Source organism: Eucalyptus grandis, chromosome 11 (assembly GCF_016545825.1).
Source record: "Eucalyptus grandis isolate ANBG69807.140 chromosome 11, ASM1654582v1, whole genome shotgun sequence".
NCBI lineage: Eukaryota > Viridiplantae > Streptophyta > Magnoliopsida > Myrtales > Myrtaceae > Eucalyptus > Eucalyptus grandis.
In genome coordinates, this window is record NC_052622.1 from 16,182,372 (window position 1) to 16,198,063 (window position 15,692).

The 15,692-nt window shown below is 39.0% G+C and overlaps 1 protein-coding gene across 3 annotated transcripts; it reads right to left on the bottom strand.

The window, feature by feature from the left end:
* Positions 1-1,203: 1,203 nt before the first annotated feature.
* LOC104425080 (regulatory-associated protein of TOR 1) lies at positions 1,204-11,361 on the bottom strand. 3 transcript variants are annotated; one of them, XR_001982175.2, is made up of 18 exons: positions 10,697-11,361; positions 8,509-8,611; positions 8,062-8,144; positions 7,821-7,985; positions 7,566-7,682; positions 7,283-7,440; positions 6,617-6,771; positions 6,363-6,507; positions 6,206-6,284; positions 6,020-6,121; positions 5,809-5,892; positions 5,608-5,718; positions 4,619-4,972; positions 4,325-4,514; positions 2,544-3,146; positions 1,997-2,325; positions 1,777-1,899; positions 1,204-1,448 (listed from the first exon to the last, which is right to left on the bottom strand). XR_001982175.2 is itself a non-coding variant. In XM_010037666.3 (17 exons), the coding sequence occupies exons 1-16, from the start codon at positions 10,979-10,981 to the stop codon at positions 2,018-2,020; spliced, it is 3,042 nt and encodes a 1,013-aa protein (XP_010035968.3). In that variant the 5' UTR covers positions 10,982-11,361; the 3' UTR covers positions 1,204-1,448; positions 1,997-2,017. The 3 variants fall into 3 exon arrangements, 2 of the variants coding, with proteins under 2 accessions (XP_010035968.3, XP_018720596.2); XM_010037666.3 differs by lacking the exon at positions 1,777-1,899; XM_018865051.2 differs by lacking the exon at positions 1,204-1,448 and having other exon boundaries at positions 1,495-1,899.
* Positions 11,362-15,692: the final 4,331 nt, after the last annotated feature.

The window sequence follows — 15,692 nt, forward strand, 5'->3', positions numbered from 1 at the left end:
GTTGCTTATGTATACAACGACTCGAAAAAGTTTTCATTTCGGCCACGACAATCTTGATGGTATCACGAAACATGTATAACCGAGTTATTTAATGCGACAAAATAAAAGGAAAAAAAAAGAATCGAGTAAGGAATCCTTTTCTTTGTCAAATTTATCTATTGTCACCGGGTCTTTGATCCTACGGAAGGGCTCATGCGTTTGTCAGATACAAGTCTAACACGGTAATGGCATCCAATCCTATAGAAGGCCATTACTCCTGCTTCAGTTTCTGGTGTGACGAAGGAGAGGAGTACATGACGCCCCCTACTCCATTTTCTTCTTTTGCAAGCACGAAGGTACGAAAAGACATCCGGGCCCCATAGGAGCTGAAAGTTCTCACGTTGACTCCGACTATCTTCATCATCTTCTTCATGAACTCCGGCTAGTGCCCCGTTCGAGTCATGACTTTTAATTACTACAAGATTTCAAACAGGTGATCCGACTTTCACATTACTATCTCTGTCATCATCCTCATTACTTCCAGCCAATGCCCGTACAAGCCATGACTTTTAATTGCTATGTTATTAGCATATACTGGAGCTGCGGTGACAAGCATGCCAACCTTGGATCTAAATAACTGTAGCACAAACTGAACATTTCATAGAGGCTATCCGATCCATTGGCACCAACCGCCCTATTCCCCTCTTTTACAAATTAAATGAAGAGAGGCATAGTGAACAGTATTGAATATTGATTCTCGCTTCGTCATTTGTATAAATCGTGCAAGTATACCTATATTTCTCTATGATTTGTGCAATAAACTAGTAGAAGTAACCCAGAAACGTTATACTAGCCGTGTAGTACAAAAATATAGTAATCCATTATGGATGGACTGATCAAATTCGTCGAGTTACTACCGATGTTTGACACCAATTAAATTCAAATGTATACTGGTAACACATTGATTAGTTGATTCTACAACGCGCTCAACTGTAAATCAGTTTGATACTAATTAACCTTACCGGTCTACATTACGGTATTTTTAAAGAGAAGTTAGAGAGTGTTGGAGTAAAACTAGTGGAGGCGGCTTTGGTTCATGTTAGAGACTGCAGAGAGCAGAGACAGACACTGAATCTCATTCCCTTGTTTTAAAAGCATTTTACTTAGAGATTCAGACACTGCATAGTCCAAAACCAACAGGAAGTAATTGAGGGGGGCAGAACAGAAACAAGCATCGGAGGTTATTTCCTTTGGTTCAGAAGACATCGAGTTGTTGACTCACCATACGATCCACTGGCCAGCCTATGTATGACAAAAGCAGGAATAACTAGAATCATGCGTACATTAGATACAGCACTAATGAGATCAATATGTGACAGACGAGGCAGACACTTATGTACAGTGTTGCATTTTCAGACACTTATGTACATCTTTGACGGCGTATAATCCATCGCCATCCACGATGGAATCTGCACACGGAAATAAAAAAATAAAATGCTCATTAGAGGGTCATCAAACAAAATTTATTTTATTGAAAACAGGATATTTTAGGCATTTATTTTAGGCATAAATGCATAAAATGTCCACATGCAGCAGAGTCGGCTGACTTCAACGATCGTGCCTAGAGTTGCACTTGAAGAGCTCTCGAAGAATGTGGATGGAAATTCCACATCCACCAAAATCTTCAAATGCAAACTGTGGTTAAACACTCAAAAAGAAACATGGAAGTTGCCCTGCCGAGCTCCAAAGTACTATCAAACTCTGATGAATGAAATCATTTAACAGAACATGCTATACATAATGCGTTCATTCTCATCTGCAGATGTCACAACGGGAGAAAATGGTTGCAACATGGCTGCTTTTGTTCCCGTCTCAAATCTGTTATCCCAGCTAGCAATTTGGCTATTACGTTTACAGCAGCTGAAAGTCAAGAAAGAAAAAGAGAAGACACTAAAAAAGGGTAAGGGGATGCACATTTTATGACATGGTGAATAGAAGGAAAATGTTGAGGACTCACAAGAGTGTTATTGGCATTTATTCATGTGCTCAAGTGCAAATCTCCCTCTTCCTTTGTAGCTGATATTTCTTCAGAATCCTCAGCTGCAGTAAGCAATGGCTTGGAGAAGTGGCGACAACTCCAATTATAAATAGTCGATTGCAGAAGGAAACTGTGCTCTGGAGCCCCTGCAGTTCCTCCAGAAGCTAAAATAGCATCAGCTAAGCCAGATCCCGGAGAACTCATCAAATATGGCCTGGACTCCAAAGAGCAAACTCTTCGCATTCCTGCTAAATAACTTGGCTGAGAAGGGCTAACAGGAGGAGTTCTAAATGTTAATGGAAAGCGACCTGCAAATGATAGCCGAATATCAAGGAATGGATTTAAACAAAGGAAGACAAATTACCAATCTTGCAACTCAAGATAATAAATGCAACCAGACAACAAAAAGTGGGGTCCGCTATAAGTAATTAACACAGAGAAGAAGCACTTTGTTTTTTCTATTTTTTTTTTTTTTTTTTTGGGGGGGGTGGAGAGAAGGAAAGACTTTGAGCTAAGTAGAAATTACCCATTGCACGCATGTCGAACCATGAAGTGGACCGTGCTAGACCAGCAACACTAGGGCATCCTACTACTGTTCCACCAGACTGCAAACTAATGTCAAAGTTTTTTAAGGGTTTTGTCACTACTTGCTCAAAACCAATAATGGAAAGCGCACGCCTGCCAAGACTTGCTATGCGTGGTGATGAATCCTTTGCCAAAGTGCACATAGCTGATATGCACTGGGAATAAATAGCCTTATCAAGTGGTTTTGGCATGAAATTGTTGGTGACGCCATTGCTCACACTATCATTGACTATTGCAGAATCGGCGTGCTCAGATGAATCATCTGATGATATAGATCCATGCATAACTCCAGAAGCAACGAGAGGGCTGCTAGATGAGACCCTACTTTCACGAAACCATGGACTATCATTGCCAAATCTAGGTAAGGGACCCATTTGAGATGAAACAATACTTCCAAGCTGGATTGTGGTACATCCACTGCCCATGCCTTTTATTTGTGCCAGTGAAGGTAAAGAAGTCAGCAAAGAATTAGACTGAGGTTTCCGGCAGGCAGCAGCAATTGACTTAAGGTGCTTGTTGTGACCAAAAGCAAACCGTCCCATTGCTGTCAAATTAAAATGTCATTCAGTCCAGTAAAGAAATATAATCCAGAGAAATGCAGGAAACTCCCCAATTAAGCATTTTTGCACATGTTTTGCATGCACATTACTGGACCAAATTTCATCTAAGAGACAAGATAAACTACTATTAGAACTCCTGTTTAGTAGCATAGCTGGAAGAGATAAGAAGAAGTGGTTATGATGGAAAGTATGCTTCACGGAACATATAAAACACAATATGCTTGGAATCCCTTTTTTCTTGTGGTAATTGAAATTCCTTAACAAGGGTCATTTGTAAGCTACGGCCCCAGAAAACAATGGCACAAGTGCATGAGTTGGTTGTCCTAGGTAGAAGCATTGTGGTCGATCACCTTGAACAATCATCTACCTATCATCTTCAGTCAAGTTACCCAATAAACGAGAATAGCAGATGATGAAGTAACAACAATAATTTTAGCCTTATTATCGTTCTTAGTACATGCATTAAAGCATTAAGATGCGCAAGATAATGACTACAACCAACAGTAATACCATAGTCTGGATACATATACTAAAGTAATGGTCATGATATACAACTCATTGAAATAAACAAAAACATATTTTCATTAAAGCATAGTTTCTCTGAACTGATTGAACAAGATGGCATTAAGAACCATGAGGAAACATAACATCTGATATCAACAATGTCTAGGCCAAAATGAACGGGCAAGTAAGCCAAGGAAAACTTTAAAGCTAGTGTACTTTCTTAAATCACAAGGAAATTGGTGTTGAAACAGAAAGCAGCAAGTGTGATTCAAGCACGAGGTAAAATACTTTTCCAAAATAATAGCATATATGTGAAGCAATTAATTACATCCAACTATAATGGAACAATATCTTTTTTATACAGTTTTTTAATAGACACTGTACATCTTTGCCTGGAATTGTCCAATATATGGCGAGAGGTAGAGAAATAAAGTTTTGTAAAATTGAAATTTCTTAAGACACACATAGTCCAAAGATCAGAAGCAGGACATGATCAAACTGATTTTAACATTAAGTGATCAAGAAGTTCCATGACCACTTCATCCCAGACAATATCAAGAAATTAGTTGGATTCAGTGTCATCTTTTGCTGACTTAAATAGATTCTCAGAAAACAAAAGAAAGGAGAACTGCATACAACATATGGGGAGATTACAAACCTACAGCGACTTCTGCCCTCACCATGGGGCTGTTATCTGAAACAACACCCAAGAGGCTTTTGATAATGCTAATCTCAGTCCTAGTCTTTTCATCATCATCATATTCTTCATCTCTAGTAACGCTATCTGTACTAGAGTCAGACCCAACATCAAGCAGGGTACCCAGGGCAAAAACAGCAGAAGCCCTTACCTGAAGTTAAAAAATACAGAATTTAGAAAGCCAATGTCATTTACATAATACAATAGGCAGGAATTATCTTCATCAAGATTGAGATGATAAAGCTAAGTATAGACCTCTGGTTGGGGCTCGAATAATAGAGGATCAAATATAGCAGGGGCATTTGCCTTCCAACCAATCATTTGGGCCTCCGTAAAATCCTCCCAAACCTTTCCCAGACAAAGAGCAAGCCACTGAAGGAACAACGGATCAGTCCGCGTGTCCTTTGGATTTGGACTCCATATGTGCCTCAAGCAGACATGGATAAGGCCTGCTTGGACACATGCTTCCTGACCCCTACGGTGGCCATCCACAATGACGGCCAAAACAAAGGCCGCCATTGCGCGATGCTCGGGATATGCTTCCCTACTGTCGAGAAACCTGATGAAGTATGTGTGGCCTCCAGATTTTACTAAATCCACCTGACATGACTATTGTTGCACAAGTGAAAAAATGAAGGCCATTCAGAATGATACATCACTAATCATTAAGGAATTCCTAATAAAAGCAACATACTCGCAAATAGTGATTGAATTCGAACCATATTCTTATTTTCTTTCGCTCAATATATGTTTCCTCCATCCTAAAATAGATGAATCCCTTCCCAAAGGACCATATGTTCACATTTTGTAACAGTTGCTATGTAGTGCCTGATGAAAACTAATCCCAAAAATTGCTTCTAGGATCATAGAGCAACAGAGTCCAAAGCACAGAACAGACATTTCCACTTCCACTATGGCAATTACATAAGATACATAGCACCATATTTCCTCTTGGGATGAAGAAACAGCCACAATGACACTAAGTCGTGCCCTTGTTGAGTCTGTCCAACCAGTGACTCGATCCAGATTCATCTAAAATATGGACACTGTTATGGCCCCATATACCCCCAAAACTATCCAATTCACCCCCTCCTCCCCCCCCCCCCCCCAAAAAAAAAAAGAGAAAAAGTGATGGACCAAGTGCACTCTACACTATCTACACATGGAACAAGATCCAAATATAGCAATCCCAGCCAACCATGTTTTACATTTTGCAGTTAAACAACACATGCTGTCATCATTACCTTGTCTAGGGAAAGAATTTTTGTCCAAACAAAAACAAGAATATGCTGCAGCTCTGGAGTTGGGGTGCACAACATCTTTAGGACATATGGAAATACCCCAACTGACAAGGCCTATGAGGAAGTTTTTTCAAAAGACTACAGTTAAAAGTAGCAGGAAGTATATCAAAAGGGAGAACACAAAATCAAAGCCACCATTGTTACCAGATCCACAGCCCAAGGTCCCATGTCGAGGAACCTTGCGAGGAGAACAAGTGCCCGGAATCGATGATTCTGGCCATGCAGAACCTAAGAGCACAACGAGATATCTCAATCACTCAGGCTTATAGACCAACAGCACAACTTGAACACGCAAGACTAAAGGTGTGACATGGTCACAAGATGACTCCAAAATATGACTAGAGCAATATCACACCTGAAGAACAACAGGCAACTGCTCTGGTGGTTTTTTATGCTCGGACCCATGATCAAGCCATGCCTCAAATGCTGTTAGCTGTTCGGTGAAAAAAGGGCTTGGCTGAAAGAACACCCAACGATGTTACTTGAGGATAAACCATGAGTGAGATCAAGCAATTTGAAGGTACAGAGTAAAAATACGAACCGTGTATTCTGCACGAGAATCTTCAACCAAAGACGGAAGCTGCGAAAGGCAGATTTCAGCAGCCATGTCCCATGCATCCCTAGATACACCAAGAATAAAATCAGTAGTAAATTGTCAACAACATGAAAACACTTGATCCCGAAAGCAATTGCAGTACCACATATGATGCTGATGCGTCAGTGGCAGTGCTGGGTGAGATATTGGCGAACAGTTAGCTGACCGCATGATTCTTTCAGCAAGTAAAAAATTTCGGAACAAGCTGGCAACCAAAAGGTCTTGTCTGAACAACCTTTGAAACAAATCTGTAGCACACCAATTGAATATTGACCAGAGGCAGAGGAATACGCAATTGATCAAAATAAGAAAATTAAACAAACTGCACTACTTGAGTACAAAGAATAACACTACTACCATGAGGGAGAACATTCCAAGCAATAGTGTCAGTCACTGCAGTTAAAATCCAGTACAGTTCTCCCAGAGGCGTCTTGCGATCATCTGGGCGACCAGGAATTTTATCAATCAGAGAATAATCAAGGCACTCCGATAGAAGTGATCTGGTACGGAACCTGACAGCCAAATTTTTTAGAACAAGAGTTTTCTCAGACTAAATTGTGTCAACTAACAATTTCAGTTTGATCATGTAGCCAAGCTTCATCATCTATTTGGCCTATCAACGTAGAGGAAGCTAAGCAGAACATCTCTACCTACAAATGATTGTGGAGAAAGCTATATAACTTATACAAACTTAAGCATAAGAACCTCCACACCCACAGCAAAGAAGAACACCAGCATGCATATGTGTCACTTTGTGAAGAATTATCCTTGTTATTGAAGAACCTATGGAAAACCCAGTACATATAAACTGGAGCATGTCCCCTCGATTTAGAAAATGCAATATATACCTCTTTCAAGTCATTGTTGAAAACAACTTTTCACTGCTACATTAGACTAGACCAAAGTGTGAAGCACCATCACATGCAAAAAACCCAGGTACAGGTTGTTAACTTAAACCATTAAAAGGCACAAAATGAATAAGATAAAATTCAAGACAGTGATATTTAAGGAACTAGGTTTCACCATCTTAAAAACATCTTAATGGGGGTGGTGAGGCAAGACGTAAAGACATCAGCAGGAAATTCAGCACTCTGAGGGAGGGTCTGATGTGCTTCACAGGCTGCCAGAATAATGCAATCCCTTGTGGATTCACTAGTATGAGCAGCACACCAGTCATTAAGCTACCATGAATTCATAAATGTTAGTCATTGCGAAGTCCAAAAATATATGACAAACACTAAAACAATCTCAGATGGTTAGATTTGATATAACATTAACAGCTGAAAGCATGCCCATCTTTGAGTACCTTTACAAATGCATTGACTATCAAACCAGCAGCAGAGCAATCTAAGACATATATCGATGGCGTCCTCAACCAAGAATCAAGTTCACTGATCTGCAGGGGAATATACTGTGTATAACTCTGCAAAAATGGCACAATACAGCATTAAAAAGAAACTTAACCAAATGTGACAATTAAAACCACATAAGTAGCAGTCCAACCATGCAACATTTAGATTCAACAAAATGCCGAAAAGAGCAAAGAAATAAGATATATTACCTTGTTGAAAACCCAGATTTCGCCGTTTGTAGTTGGCTTTAGAACACCGTGACCATTGTAATGAAACAGAACTCTCTCAGACTTGGCATGTCTGCGACACACTATACACAGTTTCTTTACTTCGTCAATGGTAGGATCAAGCTTCCTCATAAAAGCCTGCTCGGACTGCAAGAATGTAGTAAATGAAGACCAGAAAACAAAGTAAAAGGAAATTGTTTAAAAAGGGTTAAAGAAATCTCACCTTCAAATGCCAACTTTCATACTGTTTCTTCAAAGCTTCTCCAATTAATTCAATAGCTTTTCGAGGTTGCATTGAAAGTGGATCTAAAAAGGGAATTAAATCCAACAAAAAGGAAAAAGATTAAACATGTTATTAAAAGTCAACTCCAAATATAATCTCCATGTGGCTGCCATCAATAAGATGGAAAAGGAGCAATCTACAATTGCTGAATCAAGAGATATTTTGAAAATCATCCAATTAAAAAACGCTGATTTCAATCAAGTAAAATGAAGATTGAGACAAGGATGCTATGCCATGAAGTATATCCATATATAGATAAAAGAAGCATCTGTTCTCAATTAAAGTACATGCGCGCATGCAAGCACATATATCACGCAACAATTTTGCAAAGCAAAGAGATACCATAAAAGCAGAAAAGAATTCCAAAGCATGAAAGAAGTGATCTACCTATCCAGCACTCCATTCTGGCACAAGGAGATGTCTTAATAACATCAGGTGGATCAACACTTATGTTTAAACATAAGACAATAGCTACACATCTCGTTTTAGTCTGCAGAGCAACAAACCATTAGAAACATCTCATCGCTAGACTAGCATCGGCATTTTCTTTAATTTCTACCTCTGTAAAGTTAACATTCTTACTAATGAATTTCCTTATACTACTTTTGCAACAGCCAACTTCTAATGAATGAATTAAATGAAAATAAAATAGAGCGCTCTGCAAATAGCATGACTGCACATGCAAAAAAATGTACAAAGGCTGCTGTATATCTCTCAACGGAAGGAGACACACAGAATTTCATGTTATCTTTGATAGAAAGAGAGAAGCCATTCCTCTAACACACGGAGAAAAAAGCCGCTCAAGCAAGGATATCTTACCAAGATAAGAATAATGTAGTGCTAATATACAACATCATCCCACAAAGACATGTTTTCATTTCTACACCTTAAATAGAGCAACACTTTATATGAGCACTGTTTCTGCAATAACTTTAGCTTTGATTGATGTGGATTGCGTCATACTTGAAGTAATAAAGTAGACAAATCGCTGTTCCCCTCAAAACCAAATGAATGACTCTCAGTGTTTCACTTTTAATGGCCCGCTCAACATTGTGACATGCACCTTGTGAGGAACTCAGAGTAAATAAAATACCAGAAGTTGGCACTCAGGAAGCACCAGCACTGCGGATCCCCCAGCCCAATAAATTAGAAAGGAAAATAATATAGACATAAAAAACCACATCAGAAGATAAGAGTGCTTCTTCTGAATGTAATTCAACACTTATCACTTGAAATATATTAAAGCTATTTCATTAACCGGACGAGATATATAGTTCTTATATCAATATATCCACTACCATGAAAGCCATAAATTTTTTAGAACATAATTTGCTAAATAAAAATTTCACCTGTCCATATCACTTCAGGCAGCCAAAATTTCAATTTACTAACTCTTCTTAAAAGTTCCAGCTAAACACAATTCGCCCTACTTTTAAGACAATTGCTTCAAAGCAAAATGACTAGAGAAATTTGTTCAACTAGATAAGCCAAAAAGATCCTCCAAGACAATTCAAGCTTTTAAAAGCATTTTAAAAGGCTCTCTAATTTTCTAGTTATAGTCATTTACGACTCTGCTGCATGTTATTGAGCTAAAGAGTTTTACTGACTTATCGCTTTAAAACTGATAACTGAAACCTATGCCAATCTATGCCAGAGAAAATTGCAGCTCTGCCATCAGTATATCCGAATACATATCCCACAAGTTCCATGCCTTATAGGTAGATGCTTCTTGCATTGATCGATTCCCACTTACCTGTTTTTTCGGATTTGTGGGGAATAAGATATTAAAGCACATTCTTACCCACCAAAAACTTGGATGGATAGCGGGAAAGCCTAAGGTCAATGCACCATAATAATTTTGTACACCGAGCAGAACATCCAAACAAAAGAACCATTTCGCAGGTACATATATGGCAAATGCATTACCTGCATAGATTGACGAAAATAATGACAGAAAGCAGTCTAGAATCAGAAGTTTGATTGCCAAAGGGCTTCTCAGTTCAGAAGATCAGGCCATACCCATAACTTAATGTTCAGAGAAGTACACTGAGAACAATTCCGGCCAGTTAGCCAGGGTAAGACAGAGAGGCGGGCCAGTTCTAGTAGAACCAAATTTCTTAGCTTCCCCAACTCCCCAGTTGTCCCCATTAGAAATGGAGGTTACAGGAAGAATGCCAACAAAAATTCCTCACTATGTTACGCATTTACATCTAGTGTTTTGTAGCATAGAGCATAGTCATAACCCTTAATCATTAAGAAATAATTCACCCCCTTTTGCCCTAGCCATCTCTTTTACCAATCAAAAAGTGCAACACAACTTACACACATAATCATGAGGAATGCAAATCACTCGACTCGAATAGCACCATGTCACTATTGCAACACAAACCCAGTTCAGCGGGCAACAAACCTCCCGAGCAGCCACAGTGCAAAGAAGAAGAAAAAACAAGTTTTGTCCATCAGTCCGCCAGCACTTAATCACAAACTAACAACATCGAACATCATCGACCAAGCTAACGAGCAGAGTGAAAAAAAAAAAAAAAAAAGGAGAGAGAACGAACGCCAGAAAGTTTACCCGTTTCTTAAGCCGCCATTTCGAGACGAAGCCGCTCTCGGAGGGGCCGCAGGGCGCGCAGGCCTCGGACGCCTCGCGCCGGAGCTCACGCAAGACGACATTTTGCGGCGAGTACGGAGGGCCGCTCGTGCCGCAACCGCCGTCCTCGTTGCCGGAGGACAGGCCGCGGTGGTCCAGGGACGCCGCCGACTGAGAGAACCGGGACGTCATCACGTCGCCCAAGGCCACCACCAATTTGGAAACTAATCCCTCTCGACAGCACCACCCTTCAAACCCGAAAACCATGACACCCGCAGAACAAAAAGTAAGGCGCTACCCAATCACCGCAACGGCGAGAGGAGGCGAGCCTCCAGGCGGAGATGGAAAGGGCATGGACTCATCGACGAGAAGCCACTGGGACCATTGGTGCGAGGAGGAGACGGAGCTTTCTCGAAGAAGAGAGAGAAAACACAGTAAGCAAGCGAGACGAAGAAGAAAACAAGGAGTAGAGAACGATGGGCTTCGCGGGGGAGGAGAGGCGGGGCGACGGCGGCGGGCGGCGGCGGCGGCGGAAGAAGCCAAGCTAGGAGAAAGAAACCATGCCGTCGCGGACAAATCGACTGGCGTCGATCGTGTCGCGATTCCGACAATCGAAAAAAACAGTTAGCCGAATCTTCGGCAACTTTCGTTACGTACGGACTCTGATTACTTTCCTATAAAGGAGTCGTTGAATATTATAAAAAGCACTTAATCCAACAAATTTATATTGAGTGAGCAAGACGGACTGATCGGACCAATTGAGTTCGACTCTCCGAATATGTATATTATATGTTCTCGAAAGTGTCGATCTAATTCGCGGACTAAATATGTATATTATATGTTCATTTCTTCGAAAAAGAAGGGAAGAAAGTGGCATTAATGATCTCACTGATTTGATTTGCTTGATTAGTGCCGAAATGTTTCACTCTCTTTTTTATTCATATTTTCCTTCTATTCCTTCAGTGTTGGCTAACCTTCGCGTTATCTTTCAAAGAGAATATCCCTTCCGTATACTTTTTTTTCCTCACGACCAGATTCTCTTGGTAATCCCCGTTGCTTCCCTCTTCGATTACTACCACATTTCTACTAAGGGTGAGCAAAACGAACTTGACCAGCTCAATTGAGTTCGGTTTTCGAGAGTAGCGATCCAATTTCCGAACCAAATAATATATATTAATTTTTTCAAAAAAGAGAACAAAGCGTCATGAATAATCTCATTGGCTTGCTTTGTTTCAATTAGTGCTGAAATCTTTCGCCCTTTCTTTTAATTCATGTTTTCCTTTTATACATTCGATGTCGACTGACCTTCACATTATCTTTCAAAGAGAATATCCCTTGCGTATACTTTTTTTCCTCGTGACCGGATTCCTTGCCAATTTGTTGCAAAAATAAAGTGGAGGCAATCTCCTTTACTTCCCTCTTTGATTACCGCCACATTTGTTGCCCCTTTTCGTGTAGCTTGGAGGAATTAATTCCTTTGCTGGAGAAAAAGCATGGAAGATTTCCTTGATTGATTGGTTAGACCTCTTTCTTTTTGTTGTAGAAAAGCCAAAATCTCTTACCGTCTTTCTTTTTTTTAATTTCATCTTCATGTTAAATAAGTGACTAGTTCTAGTCCCAAGACCAATCACTCCATTCCCTTGTTCCTAGGTAGAATCGACCAAATCGGAAATCGATCACCCTTACTTGATCCACCAAAATTCCACCAATCTCCATGTACTAATCTACATTAGACTATAAGTTTACGGTTAGTGCAAATTCATGAAACAATTTTTTTTCTCTTTTTACCTTTAGGAAAATTGTCCAAAAAATCATAAGCTTATTGCACTTTTGTTAATTTATATTAAAAAATTTTAATTTCACCAATTGAGTCTTAAATTTTTTGATAATTTGTCAATTGAATTCATCGACCAGAAAAAATTATTGACACATACGCTAGTAAGGCCATGCAAGATGATCGATGCTTATGTGAATATTTTTTTTATTATTCTTTTAAAGAATGATTTTGTTTTTAGAATTTCTCTCATTCTTTTACTTTTTTTTAACCAAGTACCTTCGTTGGTCATAGGTGAGAGCCAACTAACCCTTGCCAATAACAGGTGAATAAAAGGCAAAATTAAAAAAAGAAAAGAAAAAGAGGAAGAAAATAAAAAAAAAAATCAGTTTTTAAAATTATATAAATTATTTATGTTAGCGCTAACCGTGCCACGTAAAACGGCTAACATTCATATTAGTGATTTTCAGCTAAAATTAGCTAAATAGATTCAATTGACAAATTTTTAAAATGTTTAGAATTGAAATGACAAAATTATGATAAATTTAGAACTTTTTATACAAATTTACCTTCCACCTTCTTGTGAGATTCAAAATCGAACAATATGAATTGGGCAAAATTATAATTCAAAAAACTAAAATGATCTTTTTTTATGATATTTGTATTCTAATTTCTCGATCGGATTGATTTCATAGACGTACCGAATTGTCCCGTCCACGTACCTTAAAAAGAACTCCATCCACACTGGTAGGAACTAGGAAGTGGCCCGAAAAAAGGTAACGGCTAGATGGAATATATGCAGGTAAATTTTTCTTCTCCAGTGAAAAATTAAGTAGAAAATGCTGTGATTAAAAGTATGTATTGCCATTACATTTTACGCATGCATTTCTTACTTCCACCAATTCCCCTGGTGCGAACTTTCACTTTTATATCCAAAAGGCGTTTGAATATAAAATCAATCACTTTATCAAAAGCACTTTTGACATGGAAAAGCATTACAAATGAAAAGATTTTATCCGTTGGATGAAACGAATACAGTTATTGATGTTGGCTTTATACATGTGTTAGCATTTTAATTTTGTTGGTATTAGACTGGAAAGATTCATGTACCCGCGAAACAGATAAAATTATTAAATATCAAATTTCAAATATCGTGTTAGTATTTTGATTTTGTGTTGTGGGTCCATTGTTTTTATTCCATTAGCGAACAACAAAAAAGTTCCTAGGATCAATTTCCATCGGTACTTTTTCCAACTATGGCTTCCTCAATGAGATTAGTCCTATAGTTCGACATTTATAGAGCAGCATCGCTCGAAATTGGCTGCATGGATAAGAGAAATCTGTATTCATGACTTGGTCAATAACTCGAATTAATTCATGCCGAAACGACATTTTTATCAGCAGCGATTGCTTACAGACACTTCAGGAGGGAGATCATCAGTTCTCGTTTTCCATAAAGTCAGCATACACGCGAGGTGACGCAGCAGTCGTGACCTCATTCCTCTTTGATCATTTGAGCATTACAAAGTTTAAAATCCTGAATCATTGTAGCATTAGTTTATTCTCCACGATCTGTCTGTATGTTCGACCATTGTCCAAAGGGCCGTTCATCGTTGCGCACTGTCTCATCCCATGTCCATCGATCCTGGTTGGTCACTCTCAAAAGAAGCCGAGATGCATTTCTGATTGCTCTGATTGGAACATCTAATGAAAACTACTGGGCGAAAGAGATCAGATCAGTTTGACAGCCGAGTGGAAAGCATGATAGGGAAGTGACCCATAACGTGTTGCTATATGTTTGGAGTTTACCAAGACTTAAGCCCTATTGAACACATTATCTCTTCCTCAAACAAAAACTCTAATTTCTTACTACTATATTGATCACCAGAATCTATTGAGGATTCGAAATAATGCTATCGGGCATTTATTAAAGACTCAAACCCAAAAGCAAAAGATTCAATTATAACTAAGCATGTGCATGTGTGGATATATATATCCTGGCTAGGTCACCAACTTTCCAAGGCATCTTTAAGTGAAAGGCATTAACGGACTTAATCACCTCAATTATTGTGCAAATGCAATTAGACACCCTACCTCATTTTATATTGTGCAAGAATTGTATTTTCTAGTACATAATTATCCAAGTGATTAGATATATTAGATAATATAGATAAAGAGACTAGAATAAGAATGAGTTTCATCAATTTGTAAATTCCAACTTTATGTGCATTAGATGTTACACACAAGGACATAATTATCATTTTATTGTACCTCATGAATGGCCAAGAACCCTCTTCGGTAAGACAAGATTTTGGTAAACAAACTTCACAAAACAAGGTTGTAATTACGAAAACGAGAAGGACAAATTAATTGCATTCAATGAACAAAAAGTATGTTTTACTATATGTACTAGTGTGCTTAGCGCATGTTCCGCATGGGTTTTATATTCCAAAATTTGTTGGAAATTCATGTTTACTAAATCACATTCCCCATGTTTTCAGATTCAGATTACCAGGATATTAACTAATTTTTAGAGCTGTACCAATTACTAAAGAGCCTAAAGATGCACATCGTGCTTTGACGGATCACTGTAAGGCGAGGAAGGTGTAGGAAAGCTTGATAAATATTTCATTTTGGCCTTCCTTTTTTTTCAATGGTAACATCTCTGCTTGGCTTCAAATGAATGTTGTTTCGTCCCAAAAAACATTTTTTCTCGCTTCTCTGTGGCTTATCAGGAAGACGAGGACTATGGAGATTCTGGATAACGCTATTATCCCTTTACAGAGACTAGAAGTAATGACCCGATGACTCATCTTGAACTTGAGAGTCAAACGGAGGACTCTGATATGGTTCAAGTTTGCAGAAGCCAACTTCAGGTGTACTGAAAACGAATACCGATGGTAGTGCAAAAACGAATCCTGGGGAACTGAGCACGGGGGGTTTAGTTTAAGATGAGGATGAAAGGCGGGTTACTGACTTCTCTGCGGGGCTAGGTCACGGGAACATTTTGTTATCTGAACTCGAAAGTCTGCAGCAAGGACCCATCTTGGCCTGGAATGAAGGAACTCGTCTTCTGGAAGTGACTGTTGATTCTTTCAGAAGCAGTTCCTTTGATGATTTTAAGTGCTAATGGGAAACATCAACTTCCGGCAAATATGGTTCTCGACTGTAGATCTTTATTGGCAATAACAGGAGGAAGTTACT

Coding starts and splice junctions, on each gene's coding strand:
- LOC104425080 (XM_010037666.3), bottom strand. CDS start 10,981: ATGGTTTTCGGGTTTGAAGGGTGGTGCTGTCGAGAGGGATTAGTTTCC. Junction 6,772..7,282: donor ATTAAGATGTTTTTAAGATG/GTGAAACCTAGT, acceptor TTTGGCTGTCAG/GTTCCGTACCAGATCACTTC. Junction 2,326..2,543: donor GTTCGACATGCGTGCAATGG/GTAATTTCTACT, acceptor TATCATTTGCAG/GTCGCTTTCCATTAACATTT.